Source organism: Annulohypoxylon maeteangense (assembly GCF_022496945.1).
Source record: "Annulohypoxylon maeteangense strain CBS 123835 unplaced genomic scaffold GGS22scaffold_22, whole genome shotgun sequence".
NCBI lineage: Eukaryota > Fungi > Ascomycota > Sordariomycetes > Xylariales > Hypoxylaceae > Annulohypoxylon > Annulohypoxylon maeteangense.
The window spans coordinates 414,086-432,312 of NW_025953269.1; the positions used below are offsets into that span (position 1 = coordinate 414,086).

General features: G+C 46.8%; 5 protein-coding genes across 5 annotated transcripts; 4 read left to right on the top strand and 1 right to left on the bottom strand.

Annotated features, from left to right (window-relative positions):
• The first annotated feature begins 117 nt into the window (after positions 1 to 117).
• Positions 118 to 3,050, top strand: GGS22DRAFT_173897 (caspase domain-containing protein). The gene is made up of 7 exons (XM_047963004.1): positions 118 to 778; positions 854 to 956; positions 1,018 to 1,075; positions 1,140 to 1,526; positions 1,582 to 2,020; positions 2,415 to 2,584; positions 2,650 to 3,050. The coding sequence occupies exons 1-7, from the start codon at positions 708 to 710 to the stop codon at positions 2,673 to 2,675; spliced, it is 1,254 nt and encodes a 417-aa protein (XP_047814811.1). The 5' UTR covers positions 118 to 707; the 3' UTR covers positions 2,676 to 3,050.
• GGS22DRAFT_78531 (uncharacterized protein) lies at positions 2,642 to 3,050 on the top strand. The gene has a single exon (XM_047968096.1). The coding sequence runs from the start codon at positions 2,731 to 2,733 to the stop codon at positions 2,944 to 2,946; it is 216 nt and encodes a 71-aa protein (XP_047814812.1). The 5' UTR covers positions 2,642 to 2,730; the 3' UTR covers positions 2,947 to 3,050.
• Positions 3,051 to 3,328: 278 nt separating this feature from the next.
• Positions 3,329 to 5,899, bottom strand: GGS22DRAFT_78577 (uncharacterized protein). The gene is made up of 3 exons (XM_047968097.1): positions 5,636 to 5,899; positions 5,153 to 5,498; positions 3,329 to 5,079 (listed from the first exon to the last, which is right to left on the bottom strand). Exons 2-3 carry the CDS (start codon positions 5,251 to 5,253, stop codon positions 3,495 to 3,497), a joined length of 1,686 nt encoding a protein of 561 aa, XP_047814813.1. The 5' UTR covers positions 5,254 to 5,498; positions 5,636 to 5,899; the 3' UTR covers positions 3,329 to 3,494.
• A 1,213-nt stretch (positions 5,900 to 7,112) lies between these two features.
• GGS22DRAFT_78581 (uncharacterized protein) lies at positions 7,113 to 8,461 on the top strand. The gene has a single exon (XM_047968098.1). The coding sequence runs from the start codon at positions 7,246 to 7,248 to the stop codon at positions 8,209 to 8,211; it is 966 nt and encodes a 321-aa protein (XP_047814814.1). The 5' UTR covers positions 7,113 to 7,245; the 3' UTR covers positions 8,212 to 8,461.
• A 113-nt stretch (positions 8,462 to 8,574) lies between these two features.
• Positions 8,575 to 12,578, top strand: GGS22DRAFT_173908 (uncharacterized protein). Its single transcript, XM_047963005.1, has 7 exons — positions 8,575 to 8,850; positions 8,906 to 9,518; positions 9,573 to 9,768; positions 9,820 to 9,867; positions 9,926 to 10,600; positions 10,658 to 10,993; positions 11,046 to 12,578. Exons 1-7 carry the CDS (start codon positions 8,711 to 8,713, stop codon positions 12,392 to 12,394), a joined length of 3,357 nt encoding a protein of 1,118 aa, XP_047814815.1. The 5' UTR covers positions 8,575 to 8,710; the 3' UTR covers positions 12,395 to 12,578.
• Positions 12,579 to 18,227: the final 5,649 nt, after the last annotated feature.

Here is an 18,227-nt window from a genome sequence, read left to right on the forward strand (position 1 = left end):
TTGTCTGGTAAGTACCTATGTATATAGTAAAGTGATGTGCGCCTGTCAACAAGGTTTCCCTGCGCCGCATCGCTTGACCGCATCGGCTGGGAATTTTCCTTGCTAGTGCGGATGGTTATACCTAACTAGGAAGTCCTTGGCATAGATTTTTCTTTATTTTTTTCTATTTGCCGTATTTTCTCTATTTTATTTTAGCTGTCGAGGCTCGTGGTCTTGGTTGTTCTTGGTACGTACATGGGGCTGCGCTTACCTTTGACACTAGCCGACTCGAGTTTGATACCTCCACCAGGAGCGACAGGGCTATCTACCTTGCCTACCTTACCTACCTTACCTACCTACCTTACATACTTAAACATCCATATTTACATATACTTAACTTACATCATACCTCAAGACAGATACATATACACATATACATATACCTACTATACAGACGTTGTCGAAATCATATTTGCTCCCTCCGCGCATCTACGCAGGTCGAGCCTTGTCTATAAGAACCTACTACCTGATCCCCCCCATTCCGACGGCAAAATATCCCCCGCCTTGTCTAACCCCCACGAGTTCATATCACGAACCTAACCCGAACCGGTTTTCGTCCTCTTCTCTTGTCGACCACCACCACCACCACCACCATTACCTCCACCTACGAACGACGAACATAATTTCAACTATAGTTGAAAGCATAGTATAAGGAATCAATCATTGATATGTCAGGTTACGGTTATCCTGGAGGATACGGTCCGCCGCAACAGCAATACCACGGCAATTACTACCAACCGTATAGTCGCCATCCCATCTTCATTGCCTTCCGGCCGTGGACACCAAGTAGACGCGGCTACTGACATTGTTCCAGTCCGCCTCAACAATACAACGGATATCCTCCTCCCCAGGGAGCGCCGCAGCCCCCGTACGGATTTAATCAACCACCGCCGCCTCAACCCTACGGATACAATCAGGTGAATACTATTGTAATGTGCCGGCTCGCGTCTAGAGCCCCACGCTGACATGCATCGCTAGGGGCCGTCCCCGCAACACGCTGGTTATCAACAACCTCCGAATCAATATGGAAGACCTGGTAAGAGACTAGCAGCATTTTGATGGCCTTCATGGAGCCGTGTGTTTAACAAAGAGAGGAATAGGGCTACCTACGGCGAACTCGAACTCGTACAACCACGGCAACTTTGGTGCCCCTCCGCCGCCGCCCTCTGGCCCCCAACATTTCGGCCATGGTGCTCCCCAAGGATACGCCTTCCAGTATAGTAACTGCACGGGTCGGAGAAAGGCTCTTCTTGTCGGCATAAACTACTTCGGCCAGCGAGGCCAGCTCCGAGGGTGTATCAACGATGTTAGGAACATGTCTTCGTATCTCGTCGAACATTTTGGCTATAAGCGAGAAGATATGGTCATCCTCACCGATGACCAGCAAAACCCTATGAGTCAGCCGACTAAACAGAACATATTGAGAGCAATGCATTGGCTCGTAAAAGACGCAAGGCCCAATGATTCCCTATTCTTTCACTATTCGGGTACGGCGACTCTTGATGTTGATGCGCATTTTGTAGGTTTCTAACAGTTTTATAGGACATGGCGGTCAAACCAAGGATCTAGATGGCGACGAGCCTGACGGCTACGACGAAGTGATATATCCTGTCGATTTCCGCCACACCGGTCATATTACCGACGACGAGATGCACCGTATCATGGTTCGGCCCCTGACATCTGGAGTCCGGTTGACGGCCATCTTCGACTCGTGCCATTCGGGCACTGCGTTGGACCTTCCATACATTTACTCCACCCAAGGTATTCTCAAGGAACCCAATCTGGCCAAGGAAGCTGGCCAGGGTCTTCTGGGTGTCATTTCCTCTTACAGCCAAGGCGATCTCGGCGGTGTTGCCAACAATATCATGGGCTTCTTCAAGAAGGCTACCATCGGCGAGGATGCACACCATAGGGCTATGGCTACAAAGACCTCGGCCGCGGATGTTATCATGCTTTCCGGAAGCAAAGATGACCAGACTTCGTTTGTCTACCCTTTCATTACATTCCCCTCATATTGATACCCTTTTTCATTTAGGTTGCATGACCGGTACATATTGGGTTCTTCTGGCTGCATGGGACTTGCATATATGAAATTTAATGGCCTAATGATAATTGTTTTGGGGGAAAGGTTGAGGATGAAATGTACGCGCGAAAGTTTTTGGTCGTAGAGGAGTAGTTATTTGTATATAGCATTTCCTTTTTTGGGCGCCCTAGATCAAAGTACAGCTATCAATGCTGTAGCTTTGCATCTAGGGCGGCGGGTTACGTTCGATCGGCCAAGCGGCTGACACAGCTTTTCTGCCCCTTTTGCTATTTCACCGTCCAAACCACACTATTTTGAATATGGCTTAGTTAGGTATTAACCATCTTGGCAGGGCCGACGCAACTATTGCCTCGCAAGCTACCGGAGCTATGTCGTGGGCTTTCATCACTGCTCTCAAGAAGAATCCTCAGCAAAGCTACGTGCAGCTACTCAACAGTATTCGGGATGAATTGGCTACGCGTTACTCCCAGAAACCTCAACTCTCGTGCAGTCACCCTCTCAGTCAGTCATCCACGCCTCCTATCTTTATGAGTTACCGGACCTTAGAACTAACATGCACGTCTTAGACACAAACCTACTATTTGTCATGTGAGACGATGTAGACTAACGTTGTCAGGTCATCATCTTGGCGGATACCGCAATGAATTATGTATGGCATTTCGACACATTACGACTGCGTTTGCGTTTGCGTTTGCGTTTTTTTGTTACGGTTCTGGTACAGCATTCGGGGGCTCTCGGGGGATAGGGTTGTTCGTTCGCCTTTTTTTTGTGTTGTTTATCTGATGAGGTTACAAAAAGAGGGAGGCCTAAGTAGGATCGCTCGGGTGTTCTTGGGTATCGTTTTTAATGAACGCTATTATTGATCCATTCGCTATCAGAGGTGTATTTCGTGATCGTGAGTGTTTGGTCCAACGTGAAATATGTCGCTTGATGGATATTCTCCTGTTTCAATATGTGCCTACCTAATGTTCTCATTGCCTTGTTTTTGACGACGGAGACTCATATCATATACTCGCTTGCTGGATAACTATCACTAATGAATGTTTAGTGTATGCATACCTGCATAAATGGAAGATCTAGTAAACAGGTTTCAGTAGTCGTCATGTTTATATTACCTCGTATACCTCATTACTAGATCAGACCATCCTATGTACGTAGAAGAATTGTTCAGCGCACTCATTTTGACAATTGCCTAATCTACTAGAAGGCTAGGGGGGGAGTGCTAGTCCCTTAGGGGAAGATAGGATACTAAGGACACTCTCATAAGTAGAACGATATCTTATATGATCAGAATTTGAATTTAATAGAAGTTTAGAAATAGTGAGAGCAAAGCCACACTCAGGGGGTATCGTAAAGCTTAAGTAATTGCCAGGGAATATACACGACACCCCCTACACCAAGATCAAAATGGCTAAATAATCTCATTCCAAAGCCTTGACAAACGCCTTCTTATACCTTTGAGACCCCACTGCGATTTGCCCTTTTTCTGCTGTGGCAGCGGTGACGGCGGTGTAGTATTATGATTATGAGGCACCGCCCTAACAATGGTATTTATAATCCTTTCATCGTTATACCGGTTTCCGTCGATCCACCATTCTTCATCGTACGAACCGGTAATCAGTAAATAAGTATCGTCGCGGTCGTAACCCTCGATGAAGGACACCATGCGGTGAAGAGCAACATGGAGGTCGTCGAAGTCCTCGTCCTTTGCGTGTTTAGGATAGAAATGGTCGAAGTCTTTGATGATGAGTAGCTGCCTTCGTCCTACTGTACCGACTCTGTTGCTCCTATATCGCCGGGTGCGGAGCCAACGGCAAGGAAACACACTTGTCAGTGCCCAGGAGAAAACGCTTGCGGAAACAATGTCCACCTTGTCGACGAATCCGGTCAAGACCCAAGTCTTCGCGAGATCGTGGACAGAGTCGCTGAGTTCTTTGGAATATTGGCTGCTCCATACATATAAAGCGCCCTGGTTGGCTTCGGACTTGAGGCGATCTTCGATAACTAGATGTTCTATATCGATCTCGAAATTTGGGTTGTAGGTGGAATTCTCGCTGTATTTCTCGTATGTGTGTTCCATCACTGGTGTAAGTTTTACCATCCAGTATTTTGTTAACATCCATATCATCATCGCGAAAACGGATGCAATGAGAAGTAAAATAGATATAGCTAGTAAGTTGAGCCAAAAGTATGTTATACAAGATGCAAAGAAAATTGATATAGAGACATATCGAGCCAAGCATAGAACCAACAGAAGCAATCGACTGGACTTCTCATGAGGCATTCGCCACCATTCGTTGCTAAAGCTTCTCGGGTAACGGTGGTAATTAGTGGGCAATACGGCGTGGCCATATGAATTGTTATTGGCGCGAAGAGCCTCGCGGCCGGATGCGGCAGCGACGTGGAATTCTTCACCCCGCAAGATGAGGGACTCATAAAATGCGGTATAGTATACCTCGGCCGTGCTCTCTAAGATCTGAAAGCTCATAGCTGACACGTGTGCTATGCCATAGCTGATGAAGGTATGACACATGTTCAAAAATATCTGGCTTTGCGCATATGAAGAGAGGCATGCGTTCAGTGTTACTTTTGAGATATTACATCTCTGGAGCTTCTCGGCGATCTCTTTAACGGGGACGTCGTGTAGAGAAGCATCATCGTGGAGAAGCATTTCGATCGCGTTGTCTCTGCGACCGAAACTAGCTAGTTTTGGGTCATAAGGTCTTGCGAAACGAAGATAAGATTGAAGCTCTGGAGCTGTATTCTCACCGGGCGCCGAAGCCTTTGAGCGTCCACCGACCCATGACCTGACAGGAGGTTTAACGGGACCGATTTTCCCATGCAAATCGAAGTGTACTATGTCGTATGGCTTGTCGCAACCAGGTTTTAGATACTCGTCAAGCTCATCGACAGTTCCAGGTCGCACGACATCGATATGTAGCTTAGGCGTGAGCCCTCGCTCTTTCGTTCGCCGGGCGATGTTGAGTAAGGGTCCTCTAATAACTATCGGTTAGGTACTTATTTGACCACACCATAAAAAAAGGGGAGTTGGCAACTGAGACTACTGACTGTATGAGGCTTGCTGGGTAATCAACATATCTCTGATCGATATTTTTCTTAAAAGAACGAGCTATTACAAGAAGTACGCGGTATTCGGCCTGGGTTGTCATGAGACGGGATGCTTGGCGATCTATAGCCGTGGCGGCTAGACCCTTGTTTAGGACGTTCAACGTCCGACTAAGTCGAACCCTCTTCACCGGTGTCTTGCCGGGATCACTGCATGGCCAAAAATCAGGATGTTCGAGAACCTCCCAAAGAAGGGAGTGAATGCTGGCGAAGTCACTCGTTTCGCTGATCTGGGTGAGATCTTCATGAACGGAGATACGACAATCTTTCTTTCGGCAACAGCTAAGGCCTAATTGGTCAAACAATCCATTGAAATACTTTTCGGTACGCTAGGAAGGGAATTGTCAATCAAATCGACCTTGGTGACGCGCTTCTTCGACCGATCCATGTGAGAGTTGACTTGGAAGTTGACTTGTAAATACTTACATCTTGGTCAAGTTCGAGGTTTCCCCGTTGTAGTCTGCTGTTATTATTTTTATGATATTCCTCTTCGGTAAAGGGGTCGACTAGGTTCGTAGTCCGTTCTGGTTGTCCATTAACAGCTATAGCTACTTTCCATTTCCGACGGTTTCCTCCGCTGATTAAACAGGGACCAATATATTCTTTACTGTGAATAGCGATCTTGTCTACCGGAGACACCTGTTTTGAAGTCGAGCTTGTGTTACCATTACCACTATATCCTAGGGTGCAGTTGGCAAAGGTGTTGACAGATGATGCCGTCGGTGCTCTATGTAAATCGACGAGGAGTGGCGTGGCTACCGTCGAGTCATATGAATTTGGTCGGTTCATTTCGGGCGTAACGCCGATGATGTAAACATATTAGAGAGGAATATCATGTATCTTTTAACCATTATTTTTGCGACCGTCTGAGAGAGAGCAGAAAAGCGTTGAGATGGGCCTGGGAAGCTCAAGGCTTTTTGGAGCTTTTTGGAACCTTTCGGAGCTTTTAGGGGCTGGGTTTAGTTTAGACCCCAAAGGCGGCGGATGGGCTGCGGCTGAAATTTAGAGCACCTCGCTACTACCACCTCTGTAGCGGACTGCCTACCTAGGTACCCCGTCTAGTCTGATCTGCTCCCTGTAAAATTGGAGACGTATCGTGGTGGCGAAGGCAGTATGAGCCGCTGTCCCTTACCGAAAACACTCTCATGACTTCTGTCATCATGGTTAGTAAATCAACGAATAGTTTGTGGAGAGTACCTAATTCAGACATACATACCTACTAGGTACCTAGTATACACACACATAGGTAGATAGGTTGTTTAAAGAAAGGGGCGCGAAGTTAAGGTAGTAAATTTATTTATAGTCATAGAAGTTCGATCGCCCATAGAGAACTTAAGGGTATGTATAGGGTAATAGGTGTAATAGATTACATAGTTGAGAGAGAGATAGGCGAGATAGGGGATGTAGGTAGGCGGGGTTACACTTAATTATGTGCATACATAGTACTTAGGCGTTACCTACTAGGTAGCGTATGCAAATAATCCATCCATTCTCTTGCCCGACCACTGCAATAAGATTGCGGGCGAGAGTGGAGTATAAACTTTGGGTTAGGGGGTCGGCCCGCTTGCGGATTGGTCACTTTCTATCTATCTACCTAGATATGTACCTAGATACCTATCCTACATCATCAACATTTCAATACTGGAACCGATTGAAATGATTCAATGTTAAGATAGGCACATCACGCTGCATGCCACATTTCGTCATCAGTTACGGCCACTGAAGGACTTTGCGAGCCCCCTATCGAATCTTTCTTATCTCTTAAGTTGATTGGTTCTTGGAGAAGTCTCTTTGGGGGCTGGATTCGTCGAGTCACAAGCGGCAAAACGAGGCGCAATGCACACACAATGCACGAAAATGGAATAAGTTCGTAGCTGGCAGACTGGCGCCTCGTAGCAATATGAGCAGCGTGCATTTGCAAGGGTGTATCAAATCAGATATATAATATGCGTAGCCTGAGACTACTAGGTACTATCGACCATCGCCAGTCAATAGCCAGCATCGTCAGGAGATAGAACCTTGGAAGCGTATTAAACATGACGCCAAAGCCGTATTTCATCCTCTCCGAGGTTGCTACTCAAGATAAGATCAACTCTCTTTTAGGTCGAGCCGTACCGTTCACGTCGGCCAAACCTGGCGACGTGGAGAACCCCTTAAAGCGCCCAGCAGAAGGTCATATTTACCCAACCCTTCCCCCCGAAGGCCCGGATCTCCGTGAACTTGAAAAGCACCTGTACCCGCATGGCGTCAAAGCAAAGGAGGCAAAGATCCTCCTCGAGAGTGTTCAGGGAACGGAAGCTGAAGTGGCCATTACGAAGGCGCTCGCGCTATTTCACTCTAGCTCCAAATCAAACAAGCGAACAGCATCGATCCCAGGCTTTCGCCGCTTGACTATCGACCAGGCACCTTACCGAATCGAACAATTGTTAAAACACGACCAATATTCCCGACCGATCTTTGATTATTTTACTAAATATCCTAATGGGAAACTTGGCATCATTGTTAGCATCATATGTGCGATGGACATGAGTCTCAACGTTCAGCAAGCCCAGTCGAGAGATAGTGGTGTGGAGGTAGAGGTTCCTAAGGAGACAGCGGTCGCACTTGGGGGCCCTCCCGTTGCGACGGATACGGGTGCTCGGATATCTTCTAGTAGCACAAAAGTTTCCGAGGCTGAGGGGACTTATGACGGCGAGGTTGTGGTAGCATGCGGGTACTTGCAGATGACTCGGAAGCCCCAGTCCTTGCTCAAAGCCTTCCTCCAGTCCGGTCCTAAGATTTTCTTTCAGTCTAGGAAGATCTCCTTAGACGACATCGTAATCACGAGCAAGGACGAGTTTGTCCAGCCAAGAACTATGACAGTTGCACTTCCGCCCACTAGACTTCCCGGCGACCACGAGGCCTATTTGGGAGCAAATGTCGATTTCAACGAGCATCATGTTGAAGCCCCTGTTAACGAGACTAATTATGATAGCGACGATGATATGATATTATATGCATAAATTTGGTACGGGTTTAGAATTGGGTAGCGCTGGGAACGTTGAATGATGTTCCTTTATTATTACTGGAGTAGTTATTACTATTACTACTACTCTCATAGAAACGACTACATTACTCATATGCCCTCAAAGCAGAGGGTGTAAAATACATACCTATATTCCTTCATCACCGTTGTATTTACCATATCCATTTCCGATCACAAGGCCAATGATTGTGCCTTGGGTCACGCACATCGGTTCCCTCGATTTTTGCTTTCGTCTTTTTTCAGCTCTTCCCAGCTAGGCATTTTCTAGTGGCGTTCTTCCAGGACTCCAGGCTGACCATTCACTGGTCACCGGTGACGACTTTGCCCCTCAGCACTGCCTACTCTGTTCCCTACCCCCTCCTCTTAGAGCCTACAACTTCTCTTAATCTCATTAACACTATCTATAGTAAGGCGACTTTGAAATGAACGGCGCGAAAAAAAAAAGATAGCTAGGACGCTTCACGAAATGAGAATCGATGGCGGAAACCTTCGGTATCCTCATGGGCTTTACTGCCCTTGTAACCCGTGTACTAAGACGAAGACAGCGCCAAGATCGACTACGAGATGATAATAGCGGCATCATTCAACTATACGGATCAAATAGCGCGAGTGTCGAGTAAGTTCTGTATAAACTTCTTGTCGTTCAATTTCCCGTTGACCAAAACAAATAGCATCTGCTTCGTGCATGGGTTGGCTGGAGACCGTATCCAGACTTGGAATTGGGTTGACGATGATTCCAAAGAAACGCATTTCTGGCCAGCAGACTTTCTACCCCAGGATGCTGAAGAGGACCATCTTAATGTTCGCATACTCTCTTATGGATACAAGTCCTTTGCCCCAACGCCGGAATACCTAACCCAGAGGACTCTCTATCGTCATTCTCAATCATTGTTGTCTGCTCTAGCAAGTGTACGTAAAGACTGTTCCGATCGACCGCTTATATTCGTTGGTCACAGTCTTGGCGGTATCGTCATCAAGAGCGCTCTCATTTTCTCCAGTCAGGATAAGAACCCTGACCTCCTGGCTCTCTCCCTTTCCACCACTGGAATCCTATTCCTAGGAACGCCCCACAATGAGACAATGTCATCTTTGGATCAGTCAAAATGGCCAAGAACTCTCGCGAGCATTGTCGAATTAACCAAGGTGGGCAATCCGAGTCTAGTGAAACACCTGGAGAAGCAGAGCCTGAGCTTGCAAAGTCGACTGCAGCCTTTCAAGGCTTTAAGCGACAATATCTCCATCGTCTCTTACTATGAAGAGATTCCCAATTCTATGTCGAGCATAGTACGTGAAATCAGCAGCTCTTAGATAAATCTACGGCTAACTACCTAGCATAAGGTCGTACCAAAACCTTCCACACGGTTACTGTATGGCGACAAGGTGGACATCATCCACGCGAGTCACAGAAATATGTGCAAATTTAGTAGTCGCGATAACCCGGATTACAAAAAAGTCTCTCATGAATTGATGCGCCAGTGTCACGAATCAAGAAAGAGATCGCAGGACAACTGGGAGAAGCACAAACGAAACAGAAGTAAAGTTTCCCCCGAATGTACCAAGCCCCTAGAAGTAACATATTCTCCAGGAGAAGAAGTCTCGGTGGACTATATAGAAAGAGTCCACGGCGCGGAGGGTATCAAGAGCATCCTCTGTCAATATCTTGTACGAAAATTGCTGATGACGACTCTTAGCTGAAGAACAAATGTCCACCATTGCGGGACCAGATAACTTTCGTGTCCATGATTCCTTCTTACCGCCGCGGAATAAAAGATTCGTGGGTCGAGTAAAGGATCTCGACTTCCTTCGCAAGATTCTTCTCGAGGAATACTCACCACCGCAACGTAACACTTGCGCCACCGTCAATCTCTTTGGGTCTGTTGGGATAGGAAAGACTGAGATTGCCCAAGAATTTGCACACCTATACCGAGATCACTTTACTTCCGTCTTCTGGATCCCTGCTACTAGCCAGCAATCCATCGAGCGAGGTCTTGTAAACATCGCAACTATTCTTCGCCAACAGATTCATGGGCCCAGTTCTACAACAGCCTTTCGAATCCTAGCTGACTCATTAGCCGGTGCGGAATTTGATGGTAACCAGCTAGATCAAACGATCAAGGCGGTAATGGAGTGGTTCCAGAGCACCGAGAACTCTAGATGGTTAGTGATAGTTGACGGCCTCGAACATGCGGACGATCATGATATCATGAAATTTATCCCCAGGACGACTTGTTCTCACGGGCACTGCATAATCACTTCACGGGAAGCGGTGGAGTGGAACTTTGTTGAGACTCATCAGGTGCATCCATTCAGCCCCGACGAATCCTTTTCACTCCTGAAGGCATCCACGGGCCTTTTAGACGCCAATGGTTCGTACCTAAATAACAATAATCGCTTCCGGGCTTAGAGCTAGCTAATGAGTTCAGAGCATGATTTGGACAAATTGTCCAGATCTCTCCAACATCTACCCCTGGCGCTTAGTGCTGCGGCTTCTTATATTTCTTCGACAAAGATAACCATACAAAAGTATATGCAGAGCTTCCGGGCCTCATCAAATCCCGGAAAGGTGAAACCGGTCACTTCGTTGGAGGATGAGCTAATTCGAGTTGAGAAATTATTGCTAAATACCATAAATAATGTCCCCGATACCCCGAGGCTTCTGAAGTCTCTGTCTCTCGGGATATTCCAGGTTTGCTGCGCTCTCTCGATGGAGTCGGTTTGCCTATCGATATTCCTCTCTAGTTCGTTCAAAAGGAAATACCGTAGGTACCTATGAACCAACCCAGCAATCCATATGATGCTAACTCGCTCCAGGGGGCAATACGATGGCTGCTATCAGGGAGCTTGAACACAATTCACTGATAGCTCTCACCGAGGACAAGAGATACCTCATCACCCAGAACACAGTTCTTGAGCATAGTTGTCGCCTTCTTCCAGATGACCAACGACAATCTGCTAACCAAATTGCTTGCGAATCCGCGTTATCTGCTGCCAAAGCGTTACAGCAGCTCGGTGACGAGGATAAGTCAGTCGATACCTCTTTCGCCGAATGTGATCTGGCGGCAGTGATATCCCGCTGTTATCAGATAATCGAAACCAATATTCACGCATCACATGAATGGGAGATTGACCTAGACTTCATGGGTCGTGTATGCGAAAGGCAGGGCCGAACTGAAGACGCGATTAAATTCTATAATATGCTAGTTAGCCAGAACGGTGGCAATGTCTCTGTAACCCGAAGAGCAAAAATGCGGCTCGCTATAACTCGTCGTGTATCTGGTGGTGATGTTCGAGCTGAGTGTGAAGAACTCGTTCAGTCGAAGGACGACATACTGTCGGAGTCGACAGCATCGATACAGGAAGGGCAACCGTTTGGTGATGAGGTGGACATCGAAGCCCTGAGGCTGCTGAGGAAAATGGCACACGACCGATCTACACCAGAGGAGGAACTAGCAATCTCGAGGCAGATCGCGGCAGTACAGGAATACCGCCTTGGGCACAAGCATCCGAGCACGCTCGACGCAGTCCAACAACTCGCAAAGGATCTAGTCGAAGTTGGATTCTACGACGAAGCAGAGGCTAACATGAGACGTGTCTTATTATCATACGAGAACATGGCTAGAGCCAACTACACAAAAACGACGGAGGCCTGCGAGACTCTAGCGTCGATACGGTTAAAGCAGGGTAAGTATGACGATGCCAAAGAGCTCTTCAACCGCGCCCTACACAACCATCTGGCACGTCTCGGCCGCGAACATCCCACCACACAGAAGTGTTGGTCACAGTTGGGCCAAGTCTATGATATGCAAAATCGCTTCGACATTGCTAGCCTAGTCTATGACAAGTGTATCGCTGTCCTCGACACGACACAGGGTACTGACCACCCAGACGTTCTACGAGTTCACAGCTACAAGGCCGAAAACTTGGCCAACCGGAACATGTACGATGAGGCGGAAAAGGAACTCAGAACTGTGCTTGAACTTATGAAGGCCGACAAGAACACCCACCACGAGAGTGATAGGCGCAGGACCGCCCTACAACTCGTCGAGATACTTAAGAAGAACCCCGAAGCCGATGACGCCGCTTGGATGGCGGCGAAGGTGCAAGATCTCGAGTTTCAATATGATCTCGATCTACACCGCCGAATTGGCTGGATGTATTGATCACGTCCTCCCCCCTGTCACATAAAGAGAAGGGTTCATGTGGATACACATCCATCTACTCGGTCTAACTAGTATTGTATATAGGTAATATTTCATGAACATTCTTCAAAACTCGGATGGTTACAATATCCGAATACTTGACTACCTAGTAGGTAAGTATCTACCTCATCTAATAGTAATGGGGAGTTCGAAACAGCCTCGACGATCATCTCAACAAATAGGTACCTATCTGCGCTATAGTCGCTTTCGTACATCACATTACACTAGTTTAAATGTTCTTTTTATCCATCTTCGTGCAGCTGGTCCTTAGCATTGCAATCTCCTCGATGACGAAGCAATCACACGTAACATAGCGTAGTCGTCTAGCTTGCTCGTCCCGATGTACTAGTGAGTTCTTGGAATCGCGTTGACTGCGGCAATAGACCAATCGTGAATACAGGAGACGATTCCGTGGGTTCCCGTGGTAGGCAATATGAGACGCAATAAATTTGAGCTGTCAGGGATATCGATTTCGTGCCAAGGCCCGAGTATGGGGTCGTATGTCACCACGGTTATGGAGCCGCTCCTAGATATACGTAAGGGTGAGAAATTCGATATCAATTACTTGAAAACTTTGACTATCGTCGTAATTTGATCAAGATGCATAGCCTACCTAGCTCACCGAATGCCGAACGGTTGTATGCTTCCCAGGACAAGAATACTAGAATACTAGACTACATAGTACGACCCCGAAACCCCTTAAATCTCCCAAGATCTTATAAGAAAAGCGGGTTCGAAGAGAACGCTAATAGGATAATAACGCACTAAAGCACATGCTTGCGTCAATCTTCGATGTTTTCTATAATGTCAATCTTTCGGACCGTACCTTGCTACCAAGTCTTTGGGATGCTACCCACTTTCGTGCGGCTTTGATGCCGCACGTGTCCCACTGAGCCCATAGATCAGCAACAATCTTTCACGAGCACGAGACGATATCGATGGCATACTTAACAAGGATCTCGTTGTAAATATCATCGATGCTTGCGATGGCGGCATTTAGACACGGTAGATATCTAAAGCTGGGTTAGTAGGTATTACCTAGGCATACACCTGGCCTCTCATGTCCGCTTCGAGTAAACTTCTAGAAGCCATATGATCAAGTGGGTATCCCCAAATTAACCCTTTTACGATCAGGGGTCCTTATTCCACACTCCCTACCTAGGTACCTACATAGGTGGTATAGGTATAAATATTCTTACAAAATTCAAAATTATCCTAAAAAAACTACGGCGAAAGAGGCAGCATGGAAACACACCAAAGATTATCTTATGGTCAGGTTTAATAATAGTCCACGTTTCCTGATAGCCTCTGTGTATTTTCTACGTCTTAAGCAGCGTAAAGGCTGTGCATTCACATGCCGTTTAACTAGGGGTACACTACGAAAATACTTGGTAGGTAAATGATTCATCCTACTTAGGTACCTAACTTCAAATAAGAGTAGTATCTTTCGAATCACTCTCTGTGAACCACCCCCACGAGCTAAGCTATGAGGTGAGCCTCATACAGCGAATATGAAACCCATGATAATTCAATAATAGAGGGATGGGGTGGGACTTAGTAGGTACCCTACGTTAGTATCTCACCGTCTCTTCATCTCTTAAGCATCACCTAAAAGAGCCAAGATTGGCGAGTACAGGAGTCTAGCGTCGACTAAAATAGTCATCTCATCCTAACATAGCCAAGAAGCGTCACGTCAGCTACATATGTAAGTAAAAACTAACCAAAGCTGTCGAGTTCCAGATCTAACTTCTTGACATGATGACAACGTACTGTATCTCCTGCCGAATCTGTGAATTTACTAACGTCCTAGATGCGGAGAAAGCGAAATACCCTAGTCGTGAGCAAGGTCCGATCGCTTATAATTACCTTTCGGTCCACGAATATTGGTGGATATGTGATCTGGGGAAAGTCGTATTGCGTCTTGGGGGGTCCGGGAGGATGTCATCCCAACGTAGTGATATCTTCAACAATGAAGCATGTAGCCATTCACGTCATCGTTCGCTTGTCAATAAGGTAGGGTTGGCTGATTCGTCGACGAGTTACAATTCGACATATTTGTAGATATGAGTCTTTCGTTCAGCATATGCAGACTTCGTCAACGGTGAGCACTATAATGACTGGCTCGGGTTTAAAGTAAGCATCAGGAATATACCTACCTAGGTACCTAAGTGGCTTACAATTCTCAAGTCAGGTTATGTAGATAGGTAGGTAGGTAGTAATACATACCTAGCTAATGCTCATATAGGCATTATTCTTGGCCGTGCGCTTGACAGCCACGTAACATGCCTCGCTTCCTCCTTAGTCGGGATTGGATGATTGTCAACGGCATGACTTCAAAGGCTTGATCCCACTGTCGCCTGCGGTAGGATTAATACCAGAGCACCGAAAAATACCACCTATCATAGAAATTTCAGTTATCGTAATATATCTAATAGGCACCATACCATACTATACCATACCTAGACACCATGTGCGGCGAAGTTAGAAGGAAAAGACTCGTACTTACATAAAACATCGAATAAGGAACAGGGGGAAAGCCACCGCTGATCCTACGTTTCGTCTATTGCAACGGTTCTAATATGGAGCTTGCATCTCGATCCGAAATAGAGCCGCGCTAAGCCCTGTTGTGATAAATTTGACGACATGCTACATAAGCTAGGTACCTATGCGAGGCTATCATAAGCCATTGTAAGCATCGCTACACATTGTCTATCATTGGTCTATTGGCGAGGGCTGTTGGGTACTATAAGAGATTATGGGAGAAGCCGGAAGGGCTCGCTTCATTAGAGTCATATAACATCGATACCTATTCTCGGGAGACTGAGGCCGAGCATCTTAATCTCCGACGACCGATCAACTAGAATAGCTAAATGCAGACTTGCAGACTGGCCACATACATACCTAGGTAGAAAGCAAAAAAAAAAAAAAAAAAAAAAAAAAAGAAAGAAACGATCGACATCACGTTGCTTTGTCCTGTCGTCGCCTCAAATCCTTTATATAAAACGGGCTTGGTAGGGTATAAGACATGGCACGGTTGTCCGGACCGGAGATCGGGGACCGGGGACCGGGGGTCGCGGTGAGAGCGATAGTTTAAAAGACAAACTCGTTGATTGACAATTGCTTATAGACGGGTCGTACAGAGTATAACGGCAAAAGGGGGGACGAGGGGAAGGGGTTAGGTAAGATGATATGACACTAACCTAGGACCTAAGTGTCTAGTTAAAGGATCCAGAACGAAGTTGGAAACTTCCAAAACGGATTGGTACAACTTTGGAAGGGTCTACATAAGTTAATAAGGTTATAACCTGTGCTACATATGATTAGTTAACATACGCAGTACCTAAGTATCTCTATGCGGTAGAGGTCAGGGATTATAAGAATTATACATAGGTCTTAGACGCTAAGGAAGCAATCGGGTCAAGATGGGTCAAGATGGGTCCACACCGAGGAAAAGCTTAAGGACCGTTGGGGTCAATTTGGGGGGTGGGAGCGAGGGGAGAGAGGAGCAAGGGAGGACGGGGACCCATAATCAAGGCTCGGGACCTTACTAAATCGGGAAGATTTCGCTTACTTCCAACCAATGAAAAATTCTCCGGCTCGCTTGCTAATGCAACTTTACCATAGTACATCATCCGTACCTAGCAGTTAATGGTTATTCTAGTCGGTTTAGAGTTCGGTTGCCAGCTCGCGACCACCTTGCGACCATCTCGCGACCATCTCGTGGATTTGAGTTTGAATCTCTAATTGGAGTTCTCAATTTTCATATGCCACTTTCATCTTTTTTTCATTTCATTTCCATGCATTTTCTCGATTTACCATTCGACCTAGCAGGCTAATCAAAGTCATCAATCCCCCCAAAATCTTGGAGTAGGGACCCACGTTGCCCGTTACATCCAAGTCATCCAAATCATCTAGTCATCTAAGCTCTACCGTCTATACACTAGGAAGACTAGGAAGACTACAGCGTGCTAAACACCAGGCACCTTCTATTCTCGCAATAGGCGCGTCGTAATGCCCCCCCATACGATACCCCCAAGTCTTCTTGGGCTGCTTAAACTGCTTCTTCTTTCGTGATACCTGCTCAGTCGTTACGCACACCGCTGCATTGGGACGCGAACACCGAGGATGAGACAGCATCGTGTCCATGCAACTTCGCTTGTCAAAACCCAATGGCCAATGCCATTTTTCTTCTTTTCTTCTCTTCTCTCTTACAGGTTCTCATGCTCTATCAAGATCTCGGTATCCTGATCGACCTAGCTAACCTAGCCAACCTGATCAACCTGATCAACCCTGATTTTTTTTCCCCTTAGTCCCCTCGGAACTTTGGTGTCATATAATGCGTGGGACTACGTTAAGATGAGTCCCACAGCATCTCGACCTTCTCTTTGGGATTTTCTCAGCCCGTCCACTTGCCGCACCTAGCCAGGGTCCCGGCCGTGGATATTCTTAATCTAGCCGGGATGGCCTTCTCGAATTCTGGGACCGTCTGGGACTGCTGGGAACTTTTGGACTTCTGGAATCGTTCGGTTGGCGCCTTGGCGTTCGGATACCCTTTGACCTGTGTGGAACAACTACTTGGGCTACTTTGAGCTACTTGAGAAGATACCTAAGCTACCTAAGCTACCTGAGCTACCTGAGCTACCTGAGCTACCTGGACCTGCTGCTTGGTACTATTCGTTTCACATCTAAAGGAAATTCCTCTCTCTCTCTCTCTCACTCCCCCACCCTCACTCTCTAGACGCACAATAAGCTGCAGCCACTCAACTTTCGTAGCTCCACTCCCTGTCACCTACATACGCCTCTTTTAGGCGAGTATTTCCTATTGCCCTCTTAGTCCGCATTGGAGCCGCGAGTCGGATGTCTCTCTTCGCCAGGCGAGAACGCCTCATTCGCTAGCAACCGACTACCTGTATCTCATAATTACCTACCTATGTAGCCTCACGAGAGCTACCTGTCGTCTCCTCAGACGCATCATACATACTAATGGTAATACCGCTCTTTTTCGCCCTTCTCGCCTTTGGTCCCCTTGGTCCCCTTGACCCCCCCTTGGACCCCCTTGGCCCCTTTCGTCTTCGTCTCTTTGATCTCGTTGGTCTCTTTGGACTCTTTGGTCCAATTCGTCCACTCGGATCCTAACGGCCGGCCTCGTCTGTTCTGCATTGCCAAGCTATGATCGTTGTCTAAACCTCCTCATCGGTTCTCACGAAGTCCTAGGTCCTATATATTTATTCTATTTCTTATTTCTCACGTATCTAATTTCTGTTTGTTTGTTTGCTTGCTTTCATACCTGTCTATCTGCCGATCTATCAACTGTCATCGTCTAGCGAGCTATCTATATGCTATAGGGACCAATATCCATCTACGGCTCTGTTAGACTAGCTTTCCGTTTAGTCATAGATTTTCAAATAAGGCTTCGTCGAGCTAAATCACAGACTCGGCCGTTTCTTGTTGAGTTTATTCGAGTAGGCTCTCGGCGTATTTGTCTAGATTGCGGATCCTTATCGCTTACCGGAGAGCAAGCACCCGTCTCAACCTTCTATTTTGAGAAATTATTTGGCTGTGTTATATCACTTCTCACCTATAGAACGTCAGATGCCGCAGACGCAAGTGATGCGGCGGACTTCAAGGGTGGATTTGGCGCTGCCAGCCGACCCTTGCTCCGTCGCCGCAGGCCCCGGTAACTCCTTTTTCTCTCTTCACATTCCCGACCCTTCCACTACCTCTACCCAGTCTCTCCCGTCAAAAGGGGACCTTGACGTACCCGGCCTATCTCGTTCCACAAGATGGCTGGCTT